This window comes from Parus major, chromosome 9 (assembly GCF_001522545.3).
Source record: "Parus major isolate Abel chromosome 9, Parus_major1.1, whole genome shotgun sequence".
Classification (NCBI taxonomy): domain Eukaryota; kingdom Metazoa; phylum Chordata; class Aves; order Passeriformes; family Paridae; genus Parus; species Parus major.
Genome location: NC_031778.1, coordinates 24,544,543 through 24,558,539, shown reverse-complemented (window position 1 = coordinate 24,558,539; position 13,997 = coordinate 24,544,543). Strand labels below are relative to the sequence as shown.

Sequence of the window (13,997 nt, the reverse complement as noted above, 5' to 3'; positions counted from 1 at the left end):
CTGAGAGCACAGCCTGAGAACACAGATCCCAGCCCATGGGCACAGCCTGAGAGCAGGTGCTTGGCAGGCCTGGTTGGGTCTGGTGGGGGAGGCTGAGCAGCCAGGCTGCTCTGCTGTCACCCTGGTGTGTGCTGGACATGGATGTGAGAGCACAAGGCTGCTGTCTCCTGCTGGTCTCAGGCTGTGGGTCTGGTCCCTGAGCTCAGGGAGCACGCTGGGAGGAGCAAGAAGGATCTCTGTTTTATGCAGCTGACTGTATTTGTAACTCTGTTCCTTCTGCCTGTGCATCTGCACTAACAGGGATTAACTCTCTTTCCAAGGGAAATGAATTCCTTTTCCTTAGCTGCATCCCTGACTGACAAGCTGCGGCTCAGAAGGGGTGAGCTGGGAGGAGTGTGGAGGGTCATCTGGCAGCCAGCATTTCCCGCTGCTACTGTCACTATTCTCAGAGCTCACATCACCACAGGTCACCCTCCTGTGGGATCACATCATTTCCCTTTTTAGAGATGTTTTCCCCGAGGGCAGCGTTCCCCAAAGCACGCTCGGGTTGCAGGGGAGGCAGCCGTGCCGAGCTCTGAGCTGGAACACAGGTGGCTGGCTGGAATCACCCAGGGATGTTTTTCCCTTGAGGACTCTGTTTCATGATGGACACCTGCCAGAGGTGGATTAAAACCAAAATGCAATTAGGTAAATTCATAAATAAATCATAATGGATTTGGAAATGAGCATGGAGAGGAGGAGGCCTATGGTGGGAACCCCTTGGGTTGTGCTGCCAAGATCAGCTGCTGTGTTTGTTTGTGCTTCCTGCAGTGCCCATGGGCTGGTCAGGGTGGGACACGAGGGCTCAAAAGCACCCCAGTGGCCAGGGAAGCAGGGGCAGCCCTTGGTGTGCCCCTCCAGGGCAGCCCTGGTGCTGGCTGCAGGCTGTGCTGTGCACAGGGAGCCGATGACATCTGGGACCTCAGTGCAGGATCGGGCCCTCTGGACACTGCATTCTCTTGATACTGCCTTTCAGAGAAGTGATGCACTGCTGAGCCAACCTCCTCTGCATGACAGGGAGATGCTAGTCTTTCTCAGGGTCACAATACTGTTTTTCCCTCTGCAAATCCAGTTCAAACAGTGAGACATGTAGGCGATAACATAATTTGTAAATGCTTTCCAGTACAGTGGTCATCTGATCTGGAGTATCCAAATTAAGTATCCAAACACTAAACAAGCATGTCATTTTTATGAACAGCAAAATATTTGAATGTACTTTATAGGCTACAGAAATGCAGAATGGATTTTGGAGATTCTGCATGATCTGGCTGTTACCTCCCATAGGAGCCAGCAGTGTCTACCTGCTCTTCCAGGGAGCTGCAGCCGTGGCATTGCCATTTGTTATGGCGTGATCAGAGCTTTATAAGGCTCCACTCACTCTCCCTTGGAATGAACTGTCCTGGAGAAAAATAACCACAATGATGTTAGCATCTAATCTTGGACTATGATTGGTTCTGCTTAGAATTTTAAATATTTATTTTCGAGAGTGATGTCCACTGGCAGGAATTAAGTCAGCACACGTTCTGGCATACAGACCCAGGCTGTTCCCAAGCTGCAAGCTCTCAGTAGGCACACCTGGGGCTTGCAGGGATGCAGGCAGACATCACAGCTCTGTTGGGCAGTGCTGTGTCTCCTGAATTAATGGGAGTCTTGGTAAAGTAAGGTGAGTGACTGCTGCTAGCAGTGGGATTGCTTTAATCTGGATTTCATACCGACAGCATGCAGGTAGGGGATGGGTGCCCAGTGCTTTCAGCCACTCCTGTAAGGATGGAAATGTCATGGCTTGAGACTTTTCCACAGCTTTCCTCACACTCCTCCCCTGCAGGAAATATCTTGAACAAAGTGTGGTTCTTCAGTGAACTAGAAAAGTAGCAAGAAGGACAAGGAAGTGAGAGAGAAAGGAATTGCCTAACGCTTTATCAAAAACAGCTGTTTCTGTTGGAATGCCATAATTTTCTATTAGAAGTGTTCCAAAGTCAGGAATCACCACAGCCAAGCTGCTGTTTATTGCTTGGTCCTTTCATGCCATGTTTTCCCAGAAAGAAGCAACTTAGAAGTTCTTGGAGCTGGTCAGCTCTGGGTGGTCAGGACTGTTGTGCTGGCTGGCATGTCACTGCAGGGGACTGGACTAGAGAAGGGATCTGGCTGCAGGATTACCTGGCAGGCCAGTGGTTATTTTCCAGCCCAGCAATTTGCCTGAGCTGTTTCTGACACGCTGCAGAATCCGTTCTGCAAGCCCAGAGCAAGAGGGCAGGGGATGAGCAGGGGCCGTGGAGGGGCTGGGCCTGGCCTGTGTGGCTCTGGTCAGATACACACCCAGAGTCTGCCACCACCTGAAAACAGCCTATAAACGATCGTGCAGGAGTGACCCTGGCCAGATGTTCTCACACCTGACCTGGTCCTGGTCCTGCAGGGGGGACAGTTCATAGCCATGGAGGATGGGCAGCCAGAGGACTGGTGTGAAGGGAAACCAAACCAACACCAAATCTGGGTTGTTGCAGGGATCAGAGCCAAGGTCCTTGAGAAAATACTCCTGATCCAAGTTCACAGGCACCCACCTTGAAGAGGAAATTCCATCTACGAAAGGGTTTTATTTTTATGCAGACATGGCTGCTTTTGTCCCTTGGTTCCCTATGCCTTTGGAAACTGGAACGCTAAGTGTGTTTTGTTGGCAGTTTGGGGAGAGCTGACCGTGACAGGAGGCCACGTCAGTCTCAGACACAGGGTTTTGTGAGGAGAGGAGCGGGTGTTTGTCACACTGTGACACCGTGTCGGGGTGGCAGGGGTCTGGGGTGTGTGTGGGCTGGGGGCTGCAGCCCATGGGACACTGCAGGGCTGTCACCCGAGCAGCTGCAGTGTCTGAGCCCTCCAGCTCCATCTGGCTGCTGGCTGTGGCTGCTGGCATTCCCCACCTCACCTCGGGGCCGTGGCTGGGCAGCGCAGCGGCTGGACCCCACCCTGGGCCGGGGGTCACTGTCTCCTGGCAGGCACCCGGATCGTGGGGGACACATGGACACAGTGTCCACCTGGGGGGCTCCCTGGGGGCGGCCACACACCGTCCCCTCACCCCAATGAGCACATCAAGCACAGCCAGGTCACAGCAGGGCATGGTCGAGTGCCTTGGGGTGCTTGGGTGGTGCCCGACAGTGGCCACGGCACACTCGAGGAGACAGAAGCAGCCCCGGGGCAGCTAAGGGGGAGCCACAATGACAGCTGCTGTGTGCTTGGCTCTGAACACTGTGGGGTTTCATGCTCCTTGACATCAGAAGTGGCTCTGGAGAAGCCAGTCTCTGCTGCCAGGTCCCTGAGCCCCCCATCCCACTGAAGTGCCTGGCCCAGGCCCCCTTCCTCGTGGTGCTCTCACAGGCTTTCAGAAAGCTTGTCTCTGCTCCAAGCCTGCAACACCCATCACCAAAACTAAGTGGCTTTCTTTTCCCGGTGTCACAGGTGTGTCGAGAGTACCAGCGTGGGAACTGCAACAGGGGAGAGAACGACTGCCGGTTCGCTCACCCCGCCGACAGCGCCATGATCGACACCAACGACAACACGGTCACCGTCTGCATGGATTACATCAAAGGGAGGTGCTCCCGGGAAAAGTGCAAATATTTTCACCCTCCTGCACACCTGCAAGCCAAGATCAAGGCTGCCCAGTACCAGGTTAACCAAGCTGCAGCTGCCCAAGCAGCAGCGACTGCAGCTGCCATGGTGAGTGTGGGAACACTTCTGGACGTAGATGTACATCGAGGAGAGGCAATGGTGGATGTGTGTTTGTCCTTGCTAAGGAAGGTGTGTGTGCCTGGGGACACGACACAGTGCACTGAGCTTTCTCAGCACGCGGTGCCAGATGTGTTCTGAAGTAGTTGCAGAGCACTGAGGTGTTTGACTGACTGTGCCTGCTGATGTACGGAGTACCCGCGCGTGTGTGTGTGTGTACGTGTGTGTACGTGTGGGCTGCTTGTGTCTCTGGTTGGCCGTATGTCCGTGTGTGGGCAGATGTGGACGTATCCAGCCGCACAGCTAGAGAAATCCGTGTTTAGTTTCTGTAAGTCCGTGTTTGTAGAGGTGTAGGTGGAAGTGGATCTGACCATGTCAGTGCTGTCCCGTGCCCCGGGCGCTAGCGCAGGCCCGCAGCCGTGGCAGGCGGCTCTGGGCCCAGCGAGGAGCTGCTTTGCTGGCGAGGCGAGGGCAGCAGCGGGGGGCTGTGGTGGCAGAGGGTCCCGCCTGTGCTGAGCCCGTGGGTGTGGGGAGCGGAGCACAGCGGGGGCGGCGGGGCGAGGCGGTGGCCGCGGGCTCCCGGCGGGGTCCGGCACGGGCGGGGAGCCCAGCCCTGCGTGGCCGTGAGCCCCGCAGCCCGCCCGGCCTGGGAACCGTGGCAGGGCCGGCCGTGGGCACCGCCGCTGCCCGCTGCCCCGCGGGCCCCGTGCATGCCTAGTCTTGTTACCGTTGTACACGGCATCCGGTGATTTGTTTTTATTTGTTTTTTCTCACCTCCCCAAATGCACTGCTGCCCCCATGACGCACCTCTGCTTGCTGTTTATGTTAATGCGCTTGACCCCACTGGCCATTGCCATCATGTGCTCGCTGCCTGCTAATTAAGACTCAGTCGGCTGTCAAATCACTGAAGCGACCCCTCGAGGCAACCTTTGACCTGGTACTATGACCTTTCACCTTTTAGCTTGGCATGTAGCTGTATCGTAGAGTCGAGTTTGGGGTTAACGTGTAGAAATGGAACATCCCGGTTTCCCTCCCCGTGTCCCCGGCCAAGGGCGTGTGGGCGGCCGGGCCAGGCCGGGCTCCCTCCCCGCAGCCCCCGCCGCCCCCGCGCCCCGCCGGCCCCTTGCGTGCCCTGCCCTGCCCTCCCGTCCCCTCGTGTCCCTCGTGTCCCTCGTGTCCCTCGTGCCTCGTGTCCCTCGTGTCCCTGGCGGGTGCCGGCGCTGGGGCGTTGGCATGGCTTGGTGGCGCGGAGCGGCCGGGCCGGCATGCGGCGCGCTCTGCATGCCCGGGCGGCGCCGGGGCCCGGGACTGGGGTGTCACCGCGGCCCTGCCATCCGCTCCGGACGGTGACTATTAACATGGCTTCTACGTGTGATCCTCATGGAGCTAGCAGTGCTGCTTCCCCGAGAGCCTCGCTCCTGGCCCAGCCCGAAGCTTTCCCGTGGCGTGGTACTGATGCCGGTGCCCAGAGCGGCTGTCCCGCCGGTCCCTGTGCCGCTGTAGTGGAAGGCAAATAGTGCTCCCTGGAAAGCTGTTCCCGCGCCTTTTATTTGGTAGTTCAGTCTGCTATGCCGCTTGCTTGCTCATGGAGAAACATGGTGCTGCCTGGTTGTTTTGCCTTCTACTGATTTATCTTTTTCCCTTTTTCTCTCTCCTTTTCTCCTCCCTTCTTCCCTCCCTCCCTCCCATCCTCCTCCACACCCCACACACCCCCTTCTCCCCCCCTCCCTTTTTTTTTTCTTTTTGTTACTGGACTTTATTTTTATACCCATCCACCATTCAGGGAATTCCTCAAGCTGTACTTCCCCCCTTACCAAAGAGGCCTGCGCTTGAAAAAACCAATGGTGCCACCGCAGTCTTTAACACTGGTATCTTCCAATACCAGCAAGCTCTTGCCAACATGCAGTTACAGCAGCATACAGCCTTTCTCCCACCAGGTAAGTGCTGCACGGGCAGCTTTTCAGGGGAGGGAGAGGGGGGACTCCTGGAGAAAGCACAGGAGGAGGCAGCTGTTGCTGCTGGTGGTGAAGGCGGTGTGTGCTGGAGGCAGCTGGTGCCAGGCACAGGCAGCACCTCCGGCCATGGCACAGCAGTGCCCCGTGCCCATGGGCAGAGGAGGGGCTGGCTGTGGGAACGCTGCCTTCTCTCTGCTCCTTGCAGAAGCTGGGTGGGTGTTTTCCAGTCTAACACAAAATCAGCATCGTGCTCTGTCAGCCCAAATCAGAATTGGAAATCTCTCTCCTTCCTCTTTCCCTGGATTAACTGCTCTTCCTTCCACATCCCTCAGCTGTTGTGCTTGTTTCCCTGTAAAACCCCTTGGCCGTGGCTCTGAGTCACACGCACAAAGGGGTTTTTAATGAGGTTTTAATGAGGTGCAGTGATCCCAGGCAGCACAGGCAGTCTCACAGGTGGAGAATCACAAACCTACACAAGAAGTCACAGGTTGGGCCTCTACCACTGATGTCTCAGGGCTGGTCTTGGACTGAGCCAAGCCAAGTGTTTGTTCTCAGCTCTACACTTGGCCTGGTGTCACTGCTGAAGAGTTGACACCTGTGCTATGCACCAGGCAGAAATCCCTCTGGAGAACTAGTGATGGGACATGAAGTTGGAGCATGTGCTTTGGTTCTGCCCATGGCACTGCATGGGAAATGATCATTAGTTACATGATCTGCCCTTAGTTACACAGCTGAGGTAGTTTGTTAGCCCTGAAGCCACACAAAGCAGCACCATCATTCCAGCAGGCGTGCAGAGCCCAGCTGATAGATCTGTACTCAAAAATGGGAAAGAGTCTGTGAGAACAGCCCTTCATAATGCAGACTGGGAAGGGGAAGAAATACAGCTAATCAGTCTTTTCCCAAAAAATTTAAAGGATTTTATCCTAAACATCTTTGGCAAGTATGTTCCAGGAGATCAGTATAACGCCCTTTACTATTCTGTCTTGGTCTGGCATACAGCCAACATGTGTGCTTTAAATGGCACAAAAATCAGTTTCTTGATCTAGTGCATTTTAATAATGCAGAAATACATTGCAGCCACTGAAATGTATCACTAAATGTTGCAAAGCTTGCTGGAGTCAATAGCAAGATGGTTCCAGTAAGCTGCAGGTCAGATCCCTAGCCCACATATTAAAATCCATATAAAAATGCATATGCAATCATAGACTCATGGAACCTCAGAATGGTTTGGGTTGGGAAGGACCTTAAAGACCACCTTGCAAACCCCCTGCTATGGGGGGACACCTTCCAATAGACCAGGTTGCTCAGAGCCCCATCCAGATAGACTCAGAATCCTACCTATGAACATTAAACAATTCACAGTTCTCTTTTGGCACAGCATAACCAGTGGAGTCTGTAAACTGAAGTTTTCCCACTCCCAGAAGGCAGCGAGGGGCTGGATGGTTTGTGGAAATGCTGGAACTGCCTTTGCACTTCCCCTTGGAACTCCAGAGCTGGGGTTGTGGTCTGTGTGTGCCAGACCCCATTTGCACCTCATCATAGACCGGGGTCTTTCCCGTTGGCTCTTGACTCACCTTACCTCAGCTCTTGCTCCAGCAGATCCACACTGAAACCTCCAGGAGCTTGGCAGTGGTTCTTGAGGCTTCAGTAGACCTTTCCTCACCACTGAAGTTTAGTGTATATTACGTAAGAAAAGTAAGGGAGCTTTTAGCTTGAGCTATTATAAATTCTCTGTTTATATTTTTCAGATAGCTGCGTTTTGAGCTTTCCAGTAATCCAGTACTTTTCAAAAAGTTTGAAAAATGCCTTTGGCACCTTGCCCTTTTTAGTTTTTCCCACTTCAGATGAAGTGGCATCAGTTCCTGTTTCGGCACAGTCACCTGGAAAGAGAGTTTCTCCATCTGTCCCTACGAAGCCACGGAGAGCACAGAGTGTGTGTCCATGGACACGGAGCAGGGCCAGGGCAGCTCAGTGGCATCTGAATTAAAGTGACATTTTTCAGGTTCAGACAGCCGAGGTGTAAGTGCTCATTTGTGTTCCTAGTTGCTCCAGGCAGAGTATGCAGGAGGGCTGGGGGCAGGACACCTGCAGAGCCTGCCCGGGGGAGTGTGCCCAGGGCTGGTCCCCTGTGCTCGAGCTGGGCAGGACCCTCCTCTCTGCAGGGCACTTTGCTCCTCGTGTTCTCCCACTGATACTCCAGAAAACCTCAGATGCCTCTTGTGGATTGTAAGGCATTGTTCTGGCTGGCTGTGTGCCAGGGATGTGAAGCACATCCAGGGAATGTCCGTGCCTGGGAGTGGACACTGCACTCCAGCCTTAAGTGATTAGATGTTCTTCAGACATTCATACCACCTCTCCCAGCTAAAGCTCCCTCTGTGCACAGCTCCTCTCTTGAGGTGTCCCCATAACCTGGGCTGCTGGAAGCTGTCCCCAGCTGGGACAGGAGTTCAGGTGTGTTACAAGAAGGAACCAGGGACATTTGTGCTGTTGAAGTAAGGGGAGTTAGTGGGCTGTGTCAGGAGTTCTGTGTGCCTTGGAGGTGCTCATGGCTTGGTTTACTCCCTGGTCCTGGCTGCCAGCTCGGGACACCTCAGCAGATGTGGCTGATCCTCCTGCTGTGAATGTGCAGAGCTCTGGGTCCTCAGACCTTGACCTGCTGCACGTCCTGCAGCGACTGGAGAGTGCTGCTGGGGACAGGCGAGTGGCATCCTGTGCCCATCCTGTGCCTCAGTCCCTGTCTCCTCAGGAGTGTGAGCACAGCCTTGGCCCCAGGCGTGGTCCCCAGGTGACCAGAGTGTCCTTGAGAAGCTGCATTCTCCAGGGGAAGGGCTCAGGTTGGCAGGATGCTCCCAGGAGTTGATGTTGTGGTGCAGCTGCAAGGGCAGGATTGCAGCTGGCAGCTGAACCCCCGAGCCAGTGAGGAAAGGCTGCAGCTGCCTCAGCATCATGTTAACCCTTTGTGTATTTGTTCAATTACTGCAGCTTCAGCACCACAGACACTCCTGTTCCTGGCTGGGACTCTGTGCCCAGGGGCTTTCCTAAAGAACTTTCCTCCCTGGGGCTGCTGGGCTGGTGCTAAACCACTGCTCTCCCCCAAAACCTACAGGAAAGCACCACTGCTCACCTCCACGAGAGTGCTTGTGCTGTCTGGAGTGTTGTTTTTAATTAGGCTGTAGTAGATTGGGCAGAAAAAATAGATTGAGTGGAACAATACAAGGGAGAAAAGAGAAAAAAATAATTAAAACAACAGTAAACCCAGAATATTTCTAAAAATAGCTTTATTGTGATGCAGAAATAATCTGATTGTGAAGTTATGGTCAGCTACGTCAGAACATCCTCAAATTAAAATTGTGCCTTGTGCCGAACAGCCAGGGAACACTGAAAGTGCACATTCATTATTCATGTGTTCTCATTAGTCAGTCAAAGCTTCTGAAGTCAAGCTGAATATTAAGATCATAGCAAAATTTATTTTTATTACTGGTAAGAAGGTCACATAACACAATATCTGTGTTTGGGCGTTATGCCACCCTAGCAGGTGTTCTACTTTTTGCCTCATGTTCATTTGCCTAAATTCCTTTTCAAAACCTGTGTGCACTGGTCATAATGTTAATGATGATCATTCAGACTGAAATTCAGAGCTTTTAACTGAAGAGCTTTCCAGGGGTGTTTCAGAGTGGTTATGAAGACCCAGCTGGTGTGTAGCACGGGGTGAGGCACTGTTGCAGCTCTAGTGCAGGGTGCACAGCCCTGGGCACTTCTGCAGAGCCGCAGCTCAGAGCTGCTCTGGAACCTCATTAACACCACTGAGAGCCTGTAAGAGGAACCAAGGAAGCAGTTTTGCTTACTGTTTGTACTTTTTAGCCAAATTCTGCGCCATTTGTTAATCTTGCAAGTGATGCCATTGTCCCCAGCCATCATGTGTGCCTGAGGAGGTCAGGAGAGGCACCTTCACCCTTGCTTTGGGAGCGTTCTCAGTCTCTCCTGTGACACACAGAATTAGGAAACATGATGATGGCCCTGCCGTTGTTCCCTTCCAGATACAGCAGTGACAGACAATAACCTTGGCTCCAGCAGCAATTAAACTGGCCAACTTCTTCCCTGCATAGTGAAATGCTCCTGGGGATCCCCTCCAGCAGGGCTGGAGCTATTTCCTGTCCCTGTACAGTCATGGGATGTCACAGAGGCTGCATTTCCTGCCTCTGCCAGTCTGCCAGGACATGTTTCCATTTCAATTGCAATCTCATTCCCAGATTTCAGAGTTTGTTTCAGTTTCTGCTGTGTCAGTCATCATTAACAGTGTTAATATTTGTTACCTTAAAAAGTAAATAATTGATTAAAAATGGATAGTCTGGAAGATCAGTATATGTTTATCATTTGGAAGCAGAAATAGAATGTGAGGTCAGTCTGGTGGAAAGCATTTTGCTGTGTAATGTAAAGAGAATTGCCAACTTGGTGATACTTTAAACTTATGCCAGAATGATCCTAAAAACACCTTCCTGCTCCTGGCTCTGGCTGCAGGGCAGAACTCTCCAGGTGCTTTATTGTTGTGTGGTCTGAAGGGAATTGGGGCTGCGAGCCCAGGCACCAACAGCTTAAAATACATCCTAAAATGTAGAACAAGAGGCTGAACAGGTGTTCAGAGGTGTCACCATGAGCTGCACAGGACACAGCAAGCATTCACCTGCAGGGGACAGGACAGGACAGGACAGGACTCTGTCACCTCCCTCCATCTGCTTGGACAGGTCCAACACGGACAGCAGGGCCTGGTCCCGCTGCCCTCGCACCAGGAGGGTGAGTCTGAAGTATCTCTGGATGTGAGAAGAGCAGGGAAAGGACCATGGCAAGGCTTGTGTCAAAAGGCAGAAGGGTTTCAGGAGTTCTGAGCTAGAGCTGAGGAAGGTTTTCCTGGCCGTGCTCCGGGGCCAGCAGGGTCCCAGCACGGCTCCGTCTGTCCCTGAGGCCTCGTTCTGATGGGTCACTATGCTATTGTATGGTTTGATTGTGCTGACAGTTACATGCCACTGTGCCCCTAATAACCATTTTTCTTCTTTGTTCAAATGAAATTTCTAATTACACGTGTGATGGGTTGTTTTAATTCTTTTCCCTTTCCAAATCCACCTTCCTGTTGCAATGCATGATGAGCAGGCTCAATATTGTGCATGACACCCGCTACAAGTGTTGGTAGGTGCCAGCTTTGTTTCTTGATTATCTTAAACCTGTGGTGCAGCTCACAGACCCTCAAAATCCACTGCTAGGTTTAACATACAGCCCTCGTGCCAGTCCATCTCCCCGAGCCTTCTGCACTAACACCTGTCAATTAAATGTGATTGTTTTATTTAATTGACATGGACACGTAGATGTTAATTTTGTACAGCACTTTTTAATTGCACATTGTTCCTTGGTGGATTTTGACTGGACTATGAGTTCCAGTGTTTAGAGCCTATCTTGTGTTAACTAAAGACTGTATCTTACCATAGCCATGTAGCTGTATTCTGTCCTTCTACAAGATTAATTTCTGTTAGCAGTAAATATTTGGGTTGAATTTTTAAAAGACAAAAATTTGTAAATATAAAGGGCATTGAAAAAACTCTGCTGTTGTTTTTCATATTGAAATGGTTAAGCTTGTTTGTGTCGATTTTCTTGATTTGATGGTAACAAGCATTTTCCCCTTTTTTTTCTCTCTCACCTCCCTCCCCTCCCGGCCGGAATGTTGTCCTGCTTTGCACTGTGGTTGCATGTCACGCTCTGGCAATGATGTCTCGGGCTTTTCGCTGTGGTGAACCATGCTCAATGACCCTCCCACGTGTCGCTCTGGTCCCATTCTGCCACACTCTTCTGTGTGTTTGCTTATTTGATTTTCCTTCCGAAAGTTCCCATGGTGCACGGTGCTACGCCAGCCACTGTGTCTGCAGCAACAACATCTGCCACAAGTGTTCCCTTCGCTGCAACAGCCACAGCCAACCAGGTTTGCTAATTTACAGCTTTGTTCCTTACAGACAACTCGAAATCGGTGCTTTAATGAGCATGGGGGTTTGGATCTGACCTCTTGTTGGCCTACACATTCTCTCAGAGAGCTGCAGCACAGCTTAATCAGCCCTTAGCTGTGCTCCAAAGGTGCTGCAGTTCCATTTCTGATGCTAAAAATAATTGACAATAGAGTTTCTGACTCAGTCTTGACATTTATGGGCCATGCTGCTTATTTCTGCTCTCAGGGATGCAAAGAGCAAAGGATAATACACAAACCCATGATTTATTTCTGTTTCTGTGGAGCCAGCAGCTCCTTTCAGTACAAAACTCAGGGAAAGCCAGGGGAGTCTTTGTGCAGAGGGGTTACAGGTTCATACAGTCTGAGTTTAGCAGTCCAAACATGTTCTGACTCTCCTCTTCGAAGCTTAAAACAAAACCCTGTGAGCATGGACCACACAGAAACTTCCTTGAAACCTTTGTTTCAGTCTTGTGATTCTCTTTGGAATGGCCCATTGCTTTGAGCAGAGCTCAGTTAAGAAAATGCCCATAAGAGTCTGGGTTTATTTCTCAATAGCCACCCCAGTCATTGCCGTGTTTGGATGTATTTCAGGAATATGAGTAATGCTTTACCACGTAAGTGATTAGAAGTCCTCCCAGGAAAGCCAGAGCCACTGCTTAGAGATGAGTCCCTGGTCCAGAGGAGAGGCTGGAGCTGCACCTGAGCACAGGACGCTGTCAGAAGGGCAGATTTCTGTACAACACCTGGCTGAAAGTGCAACAATAAAAACATTTTAAAGAGCCTCCTGTTCCTCTCCTAAAAGCAAATTCTTTTTGGAGATTTACTGGGCAGTCAGTCCATGCCATGAAGCTGTCAGTTCTGGTCTGATACCCAGCTCAGTGGGTTCACAACTGTGCCCCCTAGAAAAGGGAACTCCAGGTTCTCAGCGTTGTGCAGGTGTGGTCCTGTGGATGGGATGAGCTGTGCAGGTAATTGTCAATGTTCAGGCTTAGCTGACACCCTCGGCTCCTGGCTCAGGGCAGGTGACTCCTCAGGACACCCAGAGCTGCAGAGTGAGCCCCAGGGCCTTTGGCTTCGAGCCTTTGCAGCTTTACCTGTTGAGCACTACCAGTTTGTGCTGCCCCAGCTGTACATCCCTCGTTACCCTGTCTGCTTCCTCATCTCTCACAAATACAGTTCCCAAATGGCATCATTGCAGTGACACCTAGGTGTGCACATCCCGAGCCTCCAAAGGGACCTGGATATTGTAGAATTCCAAAACCAGCCCAGCTCAGTCTGCTCAGCAGCTAGCACGTTCTTGAGAAAAGTTTGCAGAACAAACAGCTCACTCAGGGCTTTGGGCTTGGCCTAAGAATTTGTGTTTTGAAAAGCTAGTTCCTAGGTGGGGCTCCCTCTGCATATGTGCCACCTCAGCAGGCAACCTCTTGTGTGCCCAGAGTCTCTTAATATTGCAGTTTATTGCACCAGACAGTTACTTTCAGTGTGTCTCTGTATCCTGTGCATGTCCTGAGGGTTGTGAGAACAAGACAAGCCACAGAAAAAGTCATTATTTTTAAATCATCTCTCTGTTAGTAACCATGCACTTCCCAGGTAGATCCCAGGGAAAACCTTCTGCTGTGGAATTGGTCATTTCATGCCTTTCCTCCCCAGAGCCTCATAACACACTTAGTGCAGTTCTGCAGCCAAACCTCCATATATACATATATAGCCATATATGTATATACCATGTGAGCAATGCTGAAGGTATTTAATGCTGCCCAGCCGTGTGCCTGCATGCCAAAGGCTAAAGATCTGGCCCTGCATCTTCCCGGGCTGGTGCTGAAGGTCCTTGGTGTGTTCGACAGCACTGCCCCTGACGCTGCTCCAGTGGGGTTCCACAGCCTGTCCTGCAGCAGCAGGAGAACATGGTATGAGAAGCTTTGTTCTGCTCCAGGCCCGTTCTGTTGGCAGTGCTGTGCTGTGTGAGCTGCCAGGGGAGGAGAGGGTGGAAAAGCAGCAGCAGCAGCGCCTGCCAATGAGTTCACTGAGAGGAACCCCCCTTCTCTTTACCAGGCAGATTCACAGGCCAGCCTTGGTGCCCATCAGGAAAAACTTTCCAAGTGCCACAGCCCTTTGTGACTGTGCAAATCCATTTTGTGTCCCTGTGCCCATCTGCTCCCCCTGGGCGCTGCAGGGCGCGGTGCCCCCGGCCGGGGCCCGGTGCTGTTTGTTCCTGGCACTGCCAGCAATTGGCTCCCACTGCAATCCTGGCTTTTCAAAGGGGAAACTGAGCTGATGGGCACGAGAGGGGAGCCTGTGCTCAG

General features: G+C 52.0%; 1 protein-coding gene across 26 annotated transcripts in view; it reads left to right on the top strand.

Annotated features, from left to right (window-relative positions):
* MBNL1 (muscleblind like splicing regulator 1) overlaps nt 1-13,997 on the top strand; it is a 69,263-nt gene that overhangs the window by 50,415 nt on the left and 4,851 nt on the right. For 13 of the 26 annotated variants that reach the window (XR_004498735.1, XR_004498724.1, XR_004498738.1 and 10 more), the window contains 6 exons: nt 3,487-3,744; nt 4,637-4,690; nt 5,537-5,690; nt 10,854-10,889; nt 11,579-11,673; nt 13,456-13,601. Coding sequence is in view for 9 of the 26 variants with exons in the window: in XM_015637510.2 (XP_015492996.1) it covers nt 3,487-3,744; nt 4,637-4,690; nt 5,537-5,690; nt 7,457-7,695 (705 nt within the window). In the remaining 17 variants the exon portion in view is untranslated. Of the gene's footprint in view, nt 1-3,486; nt 3,745-4,636; nt 4,691-5,536; nt 5,691-7,456; nt 7,718-10,853; nt 10,890-11,578; nt 11,674-12,285; nt 12,477-13,455; nt 13,602-13,997 lie in introns of those variants that run through there. The other 13 variants (XR_004498731.1, XM_033516735.1, XR_004498728.1 and 10 more) reach the window with 13 other exon arrangements.